Source organism: Pogoniulus pusillus, chromosome 19 (assembly GCF_015220805.1).
Source record: "Pogoniulus pusillus isolate bPogPus1 chromosome 19, bPogPus1.pri, whole genome shotgun sequence".
Taxonomy (NCBI): domain Eukaryota; kingdom Metazoa; phylum Chordata; class Aves; order Piciformes; family Lybiidae; genus Pogoniulus; species Pogoniulus pusillus.
Window position 1 is genome coordinate 17,845,637 of NC_087282.1, and position 16,576 is coordinate 17,862,212.

The 16,576-nt window shown below is 43.6% G+C and overlaps 2 protein-coding genes across 3 annotated transcripts; one reads left to right on the forward strand and one right to left on the reverse strand.

Annotated features, from left to right (window-relative positions):
• Positions 1-5,195: 5,195 nt before the first annotated feature.
• On the forward strand, positions 5,196-7,840 carry C1GALT1C1 (C1GALT1 specific chaperone 1). 2 transcript variants are annotated; one of them, XM_064159498.1, is made up of 2 exons: positions 5,196-5,610; positions 6,472-7,840. In XM_064159498.1, exon 2 carries the CDS (start codon positions 6,478-6,480, stop codon positions 7,432-7,434), a length of 957 nt encoding a protein of 318 aa, XP_064015568.1. In that variant the 5' UTR covers positions 5,196-5,610; positions 6,472-6,477; the 3' UTR covers positions 7,435-7,840. The 2 variants fall into 2 exon arrangements, with proteins under 2 accessions (XP_064015568.1, XP_064015566.1); XM_064159496.1 differs by lacking the exon at positions 5,196-5,610 and adding an exon at positions 5,805-5,881.
• A 1,726-nt stretch (positions 7,841-9,566) lies between these two features.
• On the reverse strand, positions 9,567-16,576 carry MCTS1 (MCTS1 re-initiation and release factor). Its single transcript, XM_064159499.1, has 6 exons — positions 16,356-16,576; positions 15,133-15,285; positions 14,331-14,428; positions 13,152-13,285; positions 12,069-12,136; positions 9,567-10,668 (listed from the first exon to the last, which is right to left on the reverse strand). Exons 1-6 carry the CDS (start codon positions 16,364-16,366, stop codon positions 10,587-10,589), a joined length of 546 nt encoding a protein of 181 aa, XP_064015569.1. The 5' UTR covers positions 16,367-16,576; the 3' UTR covers positions 9,567-10,586.

Here is a 16,576-nt window from a genome sequence, read left to right on the forward strand (position 1 = left end):
CTGCAATCCCATTCCAATTATGATGTTCCAAAGCCTCTTCCTCAATCAGAGAAGCCAGGTAACACATGAGAATCCATTGAAAACATTTCTAGCAGCTTCTTTGACGGATGTTGAATGCACACTGTTGATATTTTAACTGCTTAGGAATGACAATTAAAACTGATTCAGCACTGAGAAACTTCTAACTTTGTTCTGATCAGCAAAAATCACATTCAGAATTGAGATGACTAGTATCAGTAAAATTCTGTTTCAGTGAACTGCTGCTAAGTGATAATTTTGTTCTTCAAATTAGGAGAGAGGACTAATAATTGAATTCAAAGACCTAGTTATACATTTTGGTGGGTTTGTTTCCACATAGGAAGAATGACTTGAGCAGAAATCCATTAAAATCTTCAGTATTCCCATGCTAGTCTGATTCTAAGCTTTTCCATTAAGTAGCACAGTCACAATGGCATTAAACCACTTAAGCAGCAAAAACAGCACATAATTATCACTTCTAATTCAATCTTTTAGAATGTGGATAGACACTGTACATCACTGACAATTCACACTCCTACAGAGACTTTTGTTCCTTCACAGCAGCTTCACAGCCTCTTGTACTGATACAACTGACCCAAACATTTATGATTTTTTTTTTCCTCAAGAAAAACTCCTCAAAGTACTGAGCTAGCAAAATTAAGAAAGTATTACAATGTTTCATTCTTACCTTAAGGTAGATGTTTAGATATAGGTGGGAATCAGGGCACTAGTACCAGCATATCAACATTTGAAGCAATCACTGTACTCTCAGAATTATGAGCATGTTAAATTTTGCACATATGAAAAAAAAAGTCCTGCTTAGAGTGCATGAAGTACATGGAAGCTCTGTAGAAATTAGAGAAGAGAGCATGTAGCATCTCCCTTGCCCCTTAAGAGACCTCATTTTATTTACCACCTGGGACCTCTTTTCCTTAGGAAGTAGGATGTGTGACATCTTATCTGTACCTGCTGCATCAAGCAGCAGTAGCAATGGCTTGCACCCTGTCACCAAAACACAGCTGGGAGGTGTGGCTGGTGTGAACAGAACCAATATTCACTTTGCACCACTGCCATTCTAATGCAGACAGACAGGCAAGAGCAACACCAAGTGTGGCAGGCTCAAGGACCCCCCTTCAGGTGCCTTTGTCCTGCTGCCCCCTCATATACAACTAAGCCACTGGCACACTCTAAATACTACCACAGTGCTAAGGAGCAGTGGCACCTTTGCATTTCTGCAGCTGGTAAAGACCAATAGAAGTTAGAGCACAGGAGTGTTGTGGTTTAGATGTTGACAGCAGTGCCTTTGCTAAATGCTGCAGCACGTTAGCTGCAGTAACAGAGGCTGAGCAAGACAGGAGCTTAAAAACAGCCTGCTGTTTACAAACTCAACCAGCAGAAACCAAGCAACACACTAAGACAGGCCGACCTGAGCCCCACTGAGACAATACAACACTGTCAGCAACTGTTTGGAAGAGGCTAAAATCTGTCACATGGACTGATCTCAAATGCAGCAACTGCGGACCCTATGTGCTCTCCTCTTTTGTCTGCAGTCTGTGCTACTCCCTGCTCATGCGTGCTTGCTATCAGCACTGCTTCCATCCCTGCTTCACCAGAGAGCACAAAGACTCTGCATCTGATCATGGTGCCAGAGTGACAGCATCCACTCTTTACAGGACAAGCTCTCTCTTTCATGGGTAAAGATGAAGCAGTTCTGCTCTCACCCTAAGACCAGGCATATAATGTTCATGCTACATCTCTGCTGAATCACAGATTTATAATTGCAGTACAGAGCTCTGAGCTGCTGCTCTAATATCTTCAATAATTTCAGTTTGTCACAAGCACATATCTAGCAGACACTTTTGCTTTGCCTCTGCACATCAGGATAGGAAAGAGAATGTCTGTTTGAAGAACATAATAGTTCAAAACTTCAATTTCCTTGGCAAAAGTGAAGGGATGCCACCATTTGATACAAGAAAGCATCTCATGGAAGCTACTGACATTCAGGCCCGTCAGATGCTCTGCTATTTTCATCCGTCCTTCTCCTATTCTTCCCTTAATGGGAACAGATTTTTCTGTTTACTAACAACTATTTACTCACCACAACGTTTTGTACAATAAACATCATGCCAGAAGCTTTTCTGTATCTCCACATAACTGTCTTGCACATAACTAAACTGAGTGTCTAGAGAAGATTTTCTCAGACCCTGGACCAAAACTCCTGTAAACCAAAACACAAACTTAGTCCTGGGATTAGGCTCCACAGGTGTCTGCAAAACATGTCAAGGCAACACACCCAAAGAGCAGGGTTCTCCTGATCCCTCCGTGTGCCACAGGGCTGTCTTTGTCACTGTTGTTTGCAATGGTGCTTCTTGCCTATACATTCTGAGCCTGAAAAACCATCATTTGAGACCATAATTTTCTCAAGAGGCTCTTTTTGAAATAACTTCAGACTGCCAAAAGCAAGCTGCTTAAAGATGCAGCAAAACCACTTCATCCCTGTTCCACACGTTTTATTTTAAAGCACTATTAAGAACTCATTCTTTCTGACTGAATTCTATTTCCATTTTCACTTTTTTTTGTCCTTTGGGAGCTTGAAAAACAAGACTTTTCTATCTTTTTTGTTTGGTTGGTTTGTTTTGTTATTCCTTTTTCCTGTCTGTTTCTATTTGACCAATGAAGATTCTTTTTTTTCCCCCTGTGCTACTAAGAGAGTTGACATTAAAATATCTCATTCCTATCCTCTTTCTGTTGTATTTGTGCATCGGGGCCATTCACAATGATGTCAGTTCAGCTCTAGGCATTGTCTCTGCTAGTTCAATTCCAGCTGAACTGCTGGATCTAGCAGGACATTAGCATTCACTTGATTGATTTAGCATACCCAGAGAATAAGATAGGTTTAGTATTCAGCTGCACACATTAAAAATATGAAGAAATTAGAAAGCAGTCCAAAGATGGTAAGTTCTTTTACAGTCACATATCTTTTGCTTTTTATACATCTTCCTGTGCTTGAGGGTACCACCTAAATAATGGCCATTTCAATGGCAAGACTTTCCTTGACAGTGCTCATGGATGAAAGAGGAGAGGAAAGCGATTTAAAACTATTGTTTAACACAGTTAATCAACTTAACTGATTTCAAGGCCAGAAGATTGTATTATGCATTATCTCCTATAAAAATGAGGGCTATGTAATTTCACCCTGTAACTACAGCATTTTGTCCAACTGGAGAGAACAAATCTTTGGAGGTACTTCAACTGGAATTTTTAAATTAGTATTAAATATATAACACCATTTTGCTTGCTGGCTTTAAAACCTTCTTCCTTTGTACAGTGACAACATCTTGGTGTCAAATATGGCTGTGCACACTTGCTCAAGATGCACAAGAGCTCTGGAGAGGCCATGTCTTTCCAGATTCCAGATTTTCAATGTGAAACTAAAGTTAAGAGAGAATGTGGGGCAAAATTTTCAGAAGAGGATAATAAAGTTTAGCTCTAGAATCCATCCCTCTCCCAAAGAAATGGTGAGCAGCTCACTGTTAAGTGAATATAGAAATCTGGCTTTATCTACCTGCCAGTTAGAATCTCTATCTTACCATTTTGTGTCTTCAGAACAGGGATTTCCATAAGAATTGAAGATCTCAGCAGACATGTTTCTTCAGTTACACTGGATGTTAGGAGGAAGTTCTTCACAGAGAGAGTGATTTGCCATTGGAAAGGGCTGCCCAGGAGGTGGTGGAGTCACTGTCCCTGGAGGTGTTCAAGAAAAGCCTGTATGAGGCACTTGGTGCCATGGTCTAGATGACTGGATAGGGCTGGGTGCTAGCTTGGACTTGGAGGTCTCTTCCAACCTGGTTGATTTTATTCTATTCTGTTCTATGGACTGAATGAAACAATGGAAGTTACAGGTATGTCACAGGGCTCATAAAAGCCCTTTTCCTTCATTGTCTGTTGGCTTCAATGGGAGTTCAGCTATTCGGGATGAGAGTTTGCAACCTTCAGACCAGAACCACACTAAACACCATCTTCTGATGGTGCCAGGCAGACAGCTAAAACTTGTGTGTTCCCAAGTAGCTTGAGAAATATACGAGGTGACGTGACAAGAAAGTCAGCTCTCACAGGTCTCACATACCTCTCTATTTCTGGCAATTTCAACAGTATCTCCTGATGAGGGGTTCTTTCTGCATGGCATATATAGCTCATGTGGTGCTTAACTACCCAGAAATGTCTGCAATAGTTCACCTCTAGCTTTGATTACCTCTTCTGAATGAGCCTGCACTGTTCTAGCCCAGCTGTTCTGCTGCACACTTGCATAACAGAGACAGATGAGTCTGTTTCCAAGAGAGTGGACAGTCCTTTGTGATTATTAACAAGCAGTCACTGTAAAAGATGACAACTCATGTGTCAGCTGAAACATTTCACATTAATTGGAACAAAGTCCCTATGAAATACATTTTGATAATAGCCAGTATCTCATGGACACGTTGAGAACATAATGTTTGATGTCTTTCCTTGGAGGCAAATGCAGCAGCAGGGAGGGAGGAAAGGCAAACAGGAAACAGCAGGGGATCAGCCGTCTGTCCAGGCAAGCTGTGGGGCTGCTCAGCTCTGTCAGCAGTTCAGACTCTGGCACAGGTCTGCAGGTTTCAAAAGCCACTATTGTTTGAGAAGGCAGTGGAGACAGTACGAAGGATCACTAGGAAGAAAGGGGTGGAGCTGCAGCCAAAGAACGTGCCAATGGGCAGCTAGTCAGTACTGAAAAGATGAAATCTGGATGAACTCTTGTGTGCACACCTGCCTGTCTTAATACAAAACTGATGCACAGCCACTTGTGGTGATCTTTGAGGAGTCATTTCTGGCTCATTCCTACTGTGTGACTGTGCATCTCCCTTGGCTTTCCTCACTTCCACCTTAGGGCTGGCCTTGGTTATGACATGTGAGTGGTTCCCAGCCCATGGGGCAATGACCAGCTCTTAAATACAGGTTCTGGCAGTACTTTGAGATGGACATTTTGCCGGAGGACGTGTGCATCCAAGCGAGTTCTACTATCACTCCCCAGCACCCAGCAAAAGCTGCTGTGAGACCTCATGCATCACTGTGCCACGTGAATCTGTTTCACACACCGCAGAGCCAGAAGAGTCTCTTCAGGCCTGTAACGTGCTGACCCAGCCCAAGCCACGACTTGGTAACGTTTTTCTGCTGAAGCACCAGCAATGGTTTCCTAAGCCCGGAAGGGTCAAGCGGTCGACGCTCTGGCAGATCGCTCTGCCCAGGCAGCGTGGCTCCGGCGGGAGCGGCTGCAGGCAGCGTTTCCCCGCAAGATGGCAGGGCTGCCCCGCCACGGCGTTCCTCCTCCGCCGGGTGGGCAGCCGCTCGTCGCCAAACGCCGCCGTGCCCCTGCAGAAGGGGAAGCCGGCAGCACACGGGCCCGGTCCTGGAACCCCAAGGGTGCTGAGGCGACCCCGCCTTTTACTCCAGTCCTCTCCCGCCTCTCCCTGACTGGAGCCTCCAGGCGCGCCTGTCCCGCCAGCCCTGAGGACGCCCGCCCGCGGTGAGGGCCGCCCGCCGAAGGCACTGCGCGGGAAACAGCCGCCACAGGTAAGAGGCGAAGCCGGGGCAGGAGGCAGCGGAGGCAGGGTGTGACAGGCCAGGCTGGGTGCGCAATGCGGCGGGTGAGGGCGCAGGTCGGTGGGAAGGCAGCTCCCTGCGAAGTGGCATCCACGCCGATAGGAGGCGCCGCCGCACCGCGCAGTGCGGCGCTTCCGCGGGCAGGAAGGGAGGGGCAGCGGCGCGGGGCGCTTCCGGGGCGGGAGGCGGCTGCTAGTCGGCTGCTGCTCATCGGCTGCTGCCTGCGGCTCTGGCGGCGTCGGTAAGCATCAGCCGCTCGCTCGCTCGGGCCGTCCTGTCACCGGAGCCGTGCGTGGGAAGGGAAGGCAGGGCCAGTCCCACCGGTTGTAAGACTCACCCGGCGCTCCCACTGCGGGCAGTGGGAAGGGCCGGGCCGCCGTTAGCGAGGTCCCGAACGGCAGAGTGGGAGGGTGGCGGAGCGTGGCACTAACGGGACCTGGCCTCTGGGAGAGCTGCCCTGAGGAAGCGCCGCCTCACACGGACCGCGACGTGTCCGCGGTAGCGGCCGGGCCGATGAGGTGGTGTTTCGGTTCTCTCGGTGGCCAAGCAACGGGGCTGGCGTAGAGTAGCGGCAGGGGCCGTGTGATCACGGCTGCGGAGCAGGCCTGGGGTACAAGAGCGCTTCTGCCCAGATCTGTTGTACCGCTGCTGGCGAAGGGAGTCGAGATTGGGAACTCTGTTTCTGTCACCGCTTGTTCACCATCGTTGTCCTGTTGTGTCGTTTAAGGGAACAGCAGCTGGGCTCACAAACTGGAGGTGTTAAAACTCTAGGAAATCTGAAATAGTCAAGTTATTCCTGCAAGTTCTTACAAGTTCTTCTTTCCTTTCTAGGAAAAAATGACTTCTGAAAGCAGCTCCTTTATGAAGGGTGTGGTACTTGGAGGAGTATTCTGCATGTTGGTTACACTCCTTGGACATATTAAAGTGGGCCACGGGACTAAAGCGCATCACCACGAGCACCATCACATCCAGGCTCCCAACAAAGAAGATGTCTTAAACCTTTCAGAAGGTGAACGGTTGGAGCTTAGTAAAAGTGTCCGTGTTTACTGCATCATCCTTGTGAAACCCAAAGATCTGGGGCACTGGGCTGCAGTGAAAGAGACATGGAGCAAGCACTGCGACAAGGCAGAATTCTACAGCTCTGAAAACGTCAAAGTGTTTGATTCTGTGGCTGTCAACACAAATGATATATGGGTGATGATGAGAAAAGCTTACCAGATAACATATGAACGCTATAAAGATGAATTCAGCTGGTTCTTCCTTGCATATCCAACAACATTTGCTATTATTGAAAACCTCAAGTATTTCTTACTGAAAAAAGACCCCTCACAGCCTTTTTATATAGGTCACACTGTGAAATCTGGTGACCTCGAGTATGTCGATGCTAAGGGAGGAATTGTGTTGAGCATTGAGTCACTAAGAAGACTCTCCCGTGTTCTTGAAGACTCTGACAAGTGTCCAGAGCAGGGAAGTATGATTTGGAAACTTGAGGAGGATAAACAGCTGGCAATCTGCCTGAAGTACACTGGAGTGTTTGCAGAAAATGCAGAAGACTCAGAAGGAAAAGATGTCTTTAACACTCAATCAGTCAGTGCTCTCATTAAGGAAGCAATGGCTACTCACCCTCAGCAGGTGGTCGACGGCTGCTGTTCTGACATGGCCATCACCTTCAGCGGCCTGGCCCCAAACCACATGCACGTGATGATGTACGGTGTGTACAGACTGAGACCCTACGGCCACACGTACAACGATGCACTTGTCTTCTTGCCACCTGCAGGCTCAGACAATGACTGACATCTCTTCACAGGAGACCTGGAATGGAGTCAGCTCTTCTGGTGACACATTTTGTACTGACAGATTCAATTTTTGTATCTAGCAGTACTGGCATACTTTTTTGGGATTTTTTTGCACGTTTAGGTTTGTGGAAGGAGAACTTTTTTTCTATATCTTTTATACAGAAATGCTTCTGGGTTTTGACAGTGCTGGAATGAAATGATCAAGTTGTTTATGACACAATGAAATTAAGTTTATATGGGGGGTTTGTACATGTAAATATTTATTAATGAAAACTCTAGCGACCTTTAGTCTACTGGTATATTTTTACAAGACTTGATTCTTTCCCTTCTTCCAGACATTTCTAGAATGTCTTTATATCTTTCTAAGATGTACCAATAAAAATGACCACAGCTTCAGACTCTGAGACTAACTTGAAGGTATTTCCTTTACACTCAACTACACCACAGCTTCAGCTATGCTGTTTACTCAGCTCTTATCACTTTACATGCAACCTCCTAACCCAGTAAGGCCTTGTTAGGAGGAAGCAAGCTGACAAGAGAGCTGTTAGAAGTCAGGTCAGAGTAACACTAAATGACCTTTGGACTGCTGTTTTTAAGGAGACAAGAAATACTCTGTTTTAATAAGCATTAACACAGCTAGAGGGCCTGTTAGTGCAAGGATAATTGCTCATTTAAAAACTCAATTCATGTGTAAGCACATTAGAATAAAGGTTCAGTATTATTTTCACTCCTGTTAGTGGCGCTAATAGCGTTCACCAGGAAGTTGGTTAACTGTCAATACAAGTGGGGTATAGTACAATCTATGGGCACTTAACACCAAGTTGCCAAAAAAGCAACACATACTTGCATTCCAAACCTTTGAGTGTTCTGTAGAACTGGTTACATGCATAGCAAAAAAACATGTAGACTCTCCCCTACTCAGTTTAGGGGAAGGTTGTGTGGTGGGTTCTGGTGGTGGTGTTTGGGGGTTGAAGCATTTGGAGTTTTTTTTGCCAGCTTGTTTTTTTTTGGGATTACCTGACCTGGATCCTTCAGGACTTATGGAAAGTACTATATCAATCTGCTGCACATAAGGCTAGGGCAGGCTTCGCTGGTGCTGCAATGTTCATTGAAAAAAAAAAATCTATGAAGATATTTATCCTTTCCTCCCTTTGTAATACCACACCTTATCCTGGACTGCAAGATGGCAGATGAGGAAGTGAAAGAGCTGCTTCAGAGATGGTGAGAATATCCACCTTTTCCTGTTTTAAGCATCAGGTCCTTCCCTCAAGAACAGTCAAGCTCTCCTAGCTCAGCTTGTCTCACTGTGCATGTTCTCCATGGCACACAGAGCTCACCTAAACATATCCAGACAAAGCTTTAGTAAGGTGGATGTATTACCAAACTGCTACACAAATGAATTTAAGTGCAATTCAGCTTTTCTCGCAGAATCATTTTTATAAGGTTAGATCCACACTTGTGAATATTTTGGCAAAGCAAGTTAAGTTTTTATTTCAGTGGTGTTTCTGATATAAAAGGCAGTAGGCAGAGTGCAAGTCAAGGTTAAAAAAAGGGGGGAGTTAACAATTCAAACCAAAATAAGTCTAATTTTTTTAGATTTCAGAGTACTAGAACACACTCTGAAACAAGATGGAAGAGGAAAAAGGCAAGCCAAAGCTAGTTTGTTTTATGAAGAACCACTGAAGCACAAACTCAATCCCCCTAGCACCAAGAAATTAGTAAATTTACAGCAGTCTCAGATAGGTGAAAAAGTCCATTAATATTCAGAAGGGAAGGGCTGAGATCCAACCAAACTTTTCTGCAGCACTGCTGTAATGACCTTAATTTGTCTTCCCACATTGGTAAATAGTTTCACATTTGCCCTGTCCTTCTCAAAAGTACAATTTTGAAAATAACTTCGCAGGAAATCTATAGATAGCTCTTAAGTAATATCTCCCAAGTCTTAATTTGCCTTTACAATCAGAATATCTCTGCCACTATCTTTTGTAAAGATCTTAAGGTGAGCAAACCAGAACAGCAGAACAGAACCAAGACAAGGCACTTGCATACAAAATTGCATTCTACCATCATAAAATACAAGTGTTAGAACAGAGACTTGAAATACTAATAAATGCTTCCAGAGACAGTTACGTGTGGCAGACCTTACATTTCTTTAGTTTATTTACTGATTCCATGGCACAGGCTATTTTCCATAGGCATATCTTTGGGTATGCAGTTGCTGAACAACGAGTTGGATTATCCAGTCAAATCCAGTGCTCTAACTCATTCTGTAGGTGGACATCTATGTGGCAGTGTGCACAAGCAGAGATCTTTTGAAATTCCACCTGAAGAAGTTGCTCCTGACTACACTGATAATTGTGTTTTGCTACCATCCCTTTGTTAAATTGTGATTTTTGTTTCTGCACTGAAGAAGGCAAACAGGGAGTAAAGCATCAGGCACCAAGTTGGCACACACTCCATCTGGAGCATGCACACCACTACTTTAAACTCCGCTACAAACAGAGTGGTATCAAAGTGTTAGCAGGTAGAAATTTGAACTTACACTCTTCAGATATGAGCTAGCAGAAAAGAATTTTAAGTCCACATAAGAGTCTAACTTCATAAATCCTATGCAGATACATGTATCTTAAAAAGAGAAAACCCTGAAGTAAAATACTGAAGTTAATGCTGTTAATAAATTAAGTTAAAAAATAAAAGTAAAAAAACCCCAGATTTCTCCACATTCAAGAAACAGGTAGACTAACAAGATGTTCATTAGAAGAAAAAACATCTGAAATGTTTTGGAGGTTTCATAAACCATGTTAACCACACACTTCATATTACTCTCGTAGAAGAGCATAAAAATGTAAACATTTCTTGACCTTTTCCTTCTTTTCATTTGAAATAGTCTACTCACAGTCCATGCAGGATCTTTCCACCAGGTATCTTCAGCCACTGAAGACTTGAGTTTAAGATGGAACAAAAGAACTGTAATAAAGGGAAGTCTAGAAAACTATTGTAGCCTAACAGTACTTTCGCATTCACTTGATTTATTTAGCAGAGCCACAGAACAAAATAATTTGTACATTCAGTCACATTAAAAACAAGGAATTACAAAGCAGTCCACATTTAATCTAAGTGCATTCCTTTGGAGTAACACAGTTCTTTGTTTCACTTGTATGTCTTCATATGCCAAAGGCCATCATTTAAATAATGGATATTTTCAATACCAATCCCTTTGTTGACCTTCTCACTGTAGGAGGAAGGAAAGAGGTACAGAAGAATTAGCTAGGTTAAATATTGGAGCAGTACAAAGTACAATATTTCAAGTAGAAACTGCAACGTCTGTCAACTGTCATCTCTCAAGTCAAACCTTCAACAGCAGGCGGACAGGAAGCAATTTGGGTACACGTAATTACAAGCACTGTTTAATGATATGAGGACAGTATTTGCCTTCCACATTTGTAACTACTACTTTGTGGAAGGCAGTTCTTCAGACAACACTTTTACTTTTCTTCATTTTATAATTTCTCTACAAAATAGTGCAGTGGTTGTAAGCAACCTTCCCCTCTCCTAGCAAAGGAGGTAGTGTAACATGAAATTTGACAAGCTCTGGTTCCAAGTGTGCCACGGACTATCAAATGCAGGTAAGCTGTTTCACTGCTACTTGCAAGATATATTATGCCTCTATATATTTTGAGTCATCATCTTTCTAAAATGATTTGGTTTGTGCCTGTATTGGATTTTTGGTTTTCTTTCAGTGCATTATTTAATGGAAAGATCTAATTTTGTCACAATAAACAAAGAGAAATTTCTGGGAACAAGGACAAGTTTCATTCCCCTGCAAAATAAAATATATTTACATTAAGTGTTGCATTACTTATACAGCTTGCCCAGGAGTAATCAGGAAGGAAAAGAACTGCCACATTAATTGCATTAACTGATGTTAACACATCAGGCACTGCAAACACACCAAGTGACTGGAATAACACTGCTTCACCATTTACAGGTCTAAACAGTAGCACACAAAAAAACCCACATTATCAGCCTGCATAGATCAGTATAATTTCATTTTCCTCTGCAGTTAATGCTGCATCTCACAGGAACAGAGTTTTCAACCCAAAGGCTGCTGAATTTAAGCCAGAATTAAGAATACAGGCAAGTCTTTGCAAATCAGAGCACAGCACTGCAGATGTATGACTGGGACAGAAGTACCTCTCTTTTCACCTACTCTGTAGTCTTCTGAAGGCACTACAAAGGATCCTGAAGAATATGAATTCCTCAATAGCATGTCCAAATCCAGATTGCTGCAGTCCTATTCTATCCCTGCCCTCTAACACACTCCCACCTTTCTCCTTTGTGCTACCATGATGACTGAGGACCAGAGAATGACCCAGTACAGACAGGCTGATGCTACTGAGAACCATCTCCATGTGAAAGAGGGACTTGTTGACAACATGATCAGTTTCCTCAGCCACACAAGTGCTAGAAAGGGCTGGAATCAATACAGCCCAAACCTGGCTGGTGCACCTTATATCCTAATTCAAGATGTTGTTATTATAGCACTTAAAATTACATACTTGAACAACACATGCAGCAATATAACCTTGACAGTAGCACTTATATTCCAATTTCATTTTTTTTAACACTTACATGTCCTCAGCTGACATTTTCATTACTCCCACACATAATGCATGTTGTTTGCCCTCTGCCATTATTGCCTATGAACTGCAGTTAAGGAAAACAGATCTTTTAACTATTTCAGAAAAGTAAAAACATGAGGAAATGACTTTGCAAAACGTTTCAAAATCCCATGCTGAACTTTTACCTTTTCATTAATTCTAGAGCTCTAGCTCTATTTAGTGTAAGCACAACAATGCACTGCATTTAACAACTAAATCACTGTGTAGAATAAAGCATGTATTTATGAATTTTAAACAGCAATTACAGAAAAAGACCTCTCAGCACCACGCTGTTTCTTCCTTCGTGTCTAACACTGACCGATGATAGTCTACCTTTCCTGGAACAAAACTGCATGTGTTTGTGGGGTTATTTTAGATTTCAAGGTACAGAAGAATCAAGATAAATCTGAAAACCCAGAAGCTCTAAAATCAGACAGGTACTTTTCAAAATTTGGCAGCATAAGGTGCTAACTGCTGATATTTTCGTACAGCACCCAGGACAACAAAAACAGCACAGCTTGGTATTATTAATGCTGCATTTGCAAAGGGTTCCTTTCTCAGTAATGTAATGAGAAAGGGATTAGCATACTTCTCTCATTTTTCATATGCTGAGTTCATCAGCCACACAGAACAAGTTTTGACTGTAGCAAAACTGATCCTAAATATATTTCCAAATCCCCTAGGAACAGGAGCAAAGTCTTCTATGACTATAGGAGATTCAAGATTGATTAATAAAGCAAGACAAATTATACCATACAAGTCCTTTAATAGCTCTGCATAAAATCTTGAGGAAGACCCACCTATCTATTAGACTAATGGAACAGCATCCCACTCAATAGCACAGCAGCAGTAGTTATTAGGCTTCAAGGATCACAGTGAGAAAAAGAGAACTATTTCAACTCTGCCACATAGCAGCTGAATCTCTGCAGCAACTTTCCACTTACTAGTTATTCCATGAAACACATTTAAAATCCAAAGTAATTCGGATTATGATCAGACAAGAGCAGAAATTGAACTCAACAGCAAGCAGTAACTCCTAGTTAAAGAAGGATACAACAACAGTATCAACGGCAGCAGGGTAAAGTTTTGCTCCAGGAGACGTCAGGCCAGGGCACATTATATTAGCTCCACTTAGTACAAATTTAATGGCACCTTTATCAACCTGCTGATGTGGAAGAATAAATGGATCTAGGAGGGGAAAGACACAGCATCACAATTAATACAGTAAGATGACAACAGGCATAACTCATTATCAAGTCAGTTTAGATGGGGCAATTAGATATAGAGCATGCTGCAACTGTAGGAAACTTGAGAAAATTGCCAGAGCTCCTGCTGGGCTGTAAAGTCCCAAAAGGACACAAGTACTGTCCTCCTAGACCACATCTTTTATCTGAGAACCAAAGAGTAACCCAGCACTAGGCCGATATACCCACACAAAGTAACACTTGTACTAAATTGCCCCAGTGAAAACAATCACACAAGTGCCCATACACTTGGTCTTAAAACAAAGAAGTTTAATATTCCTCAGATTACATGTATAACCTCTTACATGAAATAAAACCAGCTTAATGTTAGCAGGAAAAAAAAAAAAAAGGCAAAGCATGGACAAAATTCATGGAGGCTTTCAGCTGACAAAGCCATTCTTCCAAGTGCACATACCCTTCTGAAGGATTTCAAATACTGAAATTTGACTGAATTACATTTTTACAGACACCTACACTCATCCAAGTCAGAGTAACACAAGCAGAACAGTGAGACTAGCAAGAAAAGTAACATGAGGGTAAATTGTAGAAAGCAAAAAGGAAGCTACACAAATCCTTACAGGAAACCAGTATACTTTATATCATTAAACTCATGATTAAGGAATATTTTTTCTAGTAATTTGGAAGGAAGCAAAAAGAGTTCAAGCAAGGTCTCTATCTTTGTTTTTTCAAGTCTAAAACCAGAAAATTTACATTTCTGGGACAGAGAAACCTCTCTCGATTTTGTGCTTTGCACAATTTAATTCTTAGAAATCAGACTGCTTAACATATAGCATTACAGTAACTGTGGAGGAAGCAATATGTATAGCCACCTGAGATAGCAAACCAGTATGTTACAGCTGAGAAAGTATATTATATATTCATATTCCTAAATAGATCTTAAAGTCCTCCTGCAGAACCAAATTAAAACGTTCTGTGGAATCACGTGCTCACCTCTCTCTCCCCACCACTACTATCCCCAGGAAACTTACATTTGTGAAGCAACCTTAGCGTTGGGTAGAAAATCCCTTCTCTTTGTCTGAAGAACAGCAACTCACCATTCACAGTGAGGATTTCTATATGTTCATGACTGCAAGATTAAAAAAAATAAAATATTCCAACAGCTACTTAACTCTTTTGCAGTTGAAATACATCACTTCATAGTCTAGTCTATGTTGGAATTTGAGAATTAACACAGTCAATTAGCAAGATTTATCTTTAAAGCTTTGTTTTTATGGCTTATTTTTCAACACCGTCCTCCTGCATACTTCTTTCCTCTTCAGAAAGGGAAAAATCTACAACCATCCAGCTGCACATAAACTGTAATTCCTCCATGGGTGTTCTTAAACGCAATGTACCGAGTACACAAAAAGGAATCAGTGAAAATATACTACCTTCTATTGCAGGAGGCTTTTTTTAAATCTAGGCACTATATTGTAAAAACCCAAAAATAGTAAAAAATGCTACTGGAAGTTATCCAACCAGGGGTACAAATCTGAGCTTTCAAAATCATAAAGCTGAATGCATCCCTTCAACACCAGGCTGATCCCTGAAGAGTCTCCAAGTATGCTGCACATCCACTACTTGGAATAGTTTTATTTTCCTCAGATATCCTAGTAGCATTTGCTTTTGAGAGTTTGAAGAGTACACATAAAATGTTCTTGTTTGGCCAAAACAAGAACTATTAAGTCAGATAAGATGCTTATCAAAAACACTACATTCATCTACTACAAACACATAAAGGAAGCAATCACAGCACCTCGAAAGCAACGTGTTAAGTGAAAGAAAACTTACCATCTTACTATTTTGACTGGGTCTTTCTTTGGCATAATTTGGTTTAGCCATGGTTCAATAACAGGAAACTGGTCGATCAACTGACTCTTAATACCTTTTATAACTGAAGTCTTCAGCTGGATGCAGTTTGATACATTCTCCTTTTCATCAAATCTGTCGAGTAAAGATACTTCAGAAATGCACAGTTTACTGCATATGTCAGCAGCATTCTTCAGAAGCATTTATAAATTCACCATAAAACTTCAGCAGTATCACACCTGTGCAGCTTTCAAAGCTAGGATTTCAGGATGCTTCCATTTGTCCTCGGGAAACACCAGGCTGGGGGAAGACAGGGAGAGTCTCCCCTAGTAGGCTTTGTTCTTATCTAGGACACCCCAGTGAAAGGTGTCCCTATGGCACTGGAACTAGCTATTTTTTAAGCACCCTTCCAACACAAACCATTCTAAGATTCTGCAATTCTAAACTCAGTGTACATTCCTGAAACGTGCTCTTAGTCTCATAGATACACTTTGGCACACAGTGTTAATATATTCGACTCATAAAGTAGACTCCGCGGGTAACACTATAACCCTGTTCGAAAGTATTTAGAAGACTCTTTTAATCCGACCACAGACATACGAAGCACGCTTTGTACTATCCTGAAGTTCAAACAAGTTAATGACTCAGCTTACTTTTTTCTCTCATAAGCTAGTACCCGAGCAGCCCAGGCCAACGCGGCCGAAGGCAAAGCTGCGGGCTGAGGAGCATTTCTGCTCCGGAGGCTGAAGGCTGCGGCCCAGTAAGACCAAGGAGACAGGAGGAGTTAGAGGGAGATGGACCGGCCGCTCCCGCTCTGCAACTGCCCCAGCCCTAACCACCGAGCAACGCCGGGCCGTGCTAGCTCCGCCAGCGCCGCACCAAGCTCAGGCCGGCAGGACCGAGTCCCGGGGTTCGAGAGGCGCCGGGCCCACCCAGAACACTTGCCGGGCCCACCCAGAACACGGGCCGGGCCCACCCAGAACACGGGCCGGGCCCACCCAGAACACGGGCCGGGCCCACCCAGAACACGGGCCGGGCCCACCCAGAACACGGGCCGGGCCCACCCAGAACACGGGCCGGGCCCACCCAGAACACGGGCCGGGCCCACCCAGAACACGGGCCGGCCCGCGGCACCCTTTCCCCCAGCCCGCCCGCCCCTCCCCAGGCTCCGGCCTCGCGGTGGGAGGCAGCGAGGCCCCACTCACTTCTTGAACATCCTGGGGGCGGTGAGGCGCCGGGCGGCCAAGTGCCTGGAGCCGGCGAGCGGCGGCGCGGGCACCCCCAGGCGGCGCGGGCACCCCCAGGCTCCGCGGGCACCCCCCGGCTCGGCGCTCCCTCACAGGAGGCTCCGCGGGCACCCCCCGGCTCGGCGCTCCCTCACAGGAGGCTCCGCGGGCACCCCCCGGCTCGGCGCTCCCTCACACGA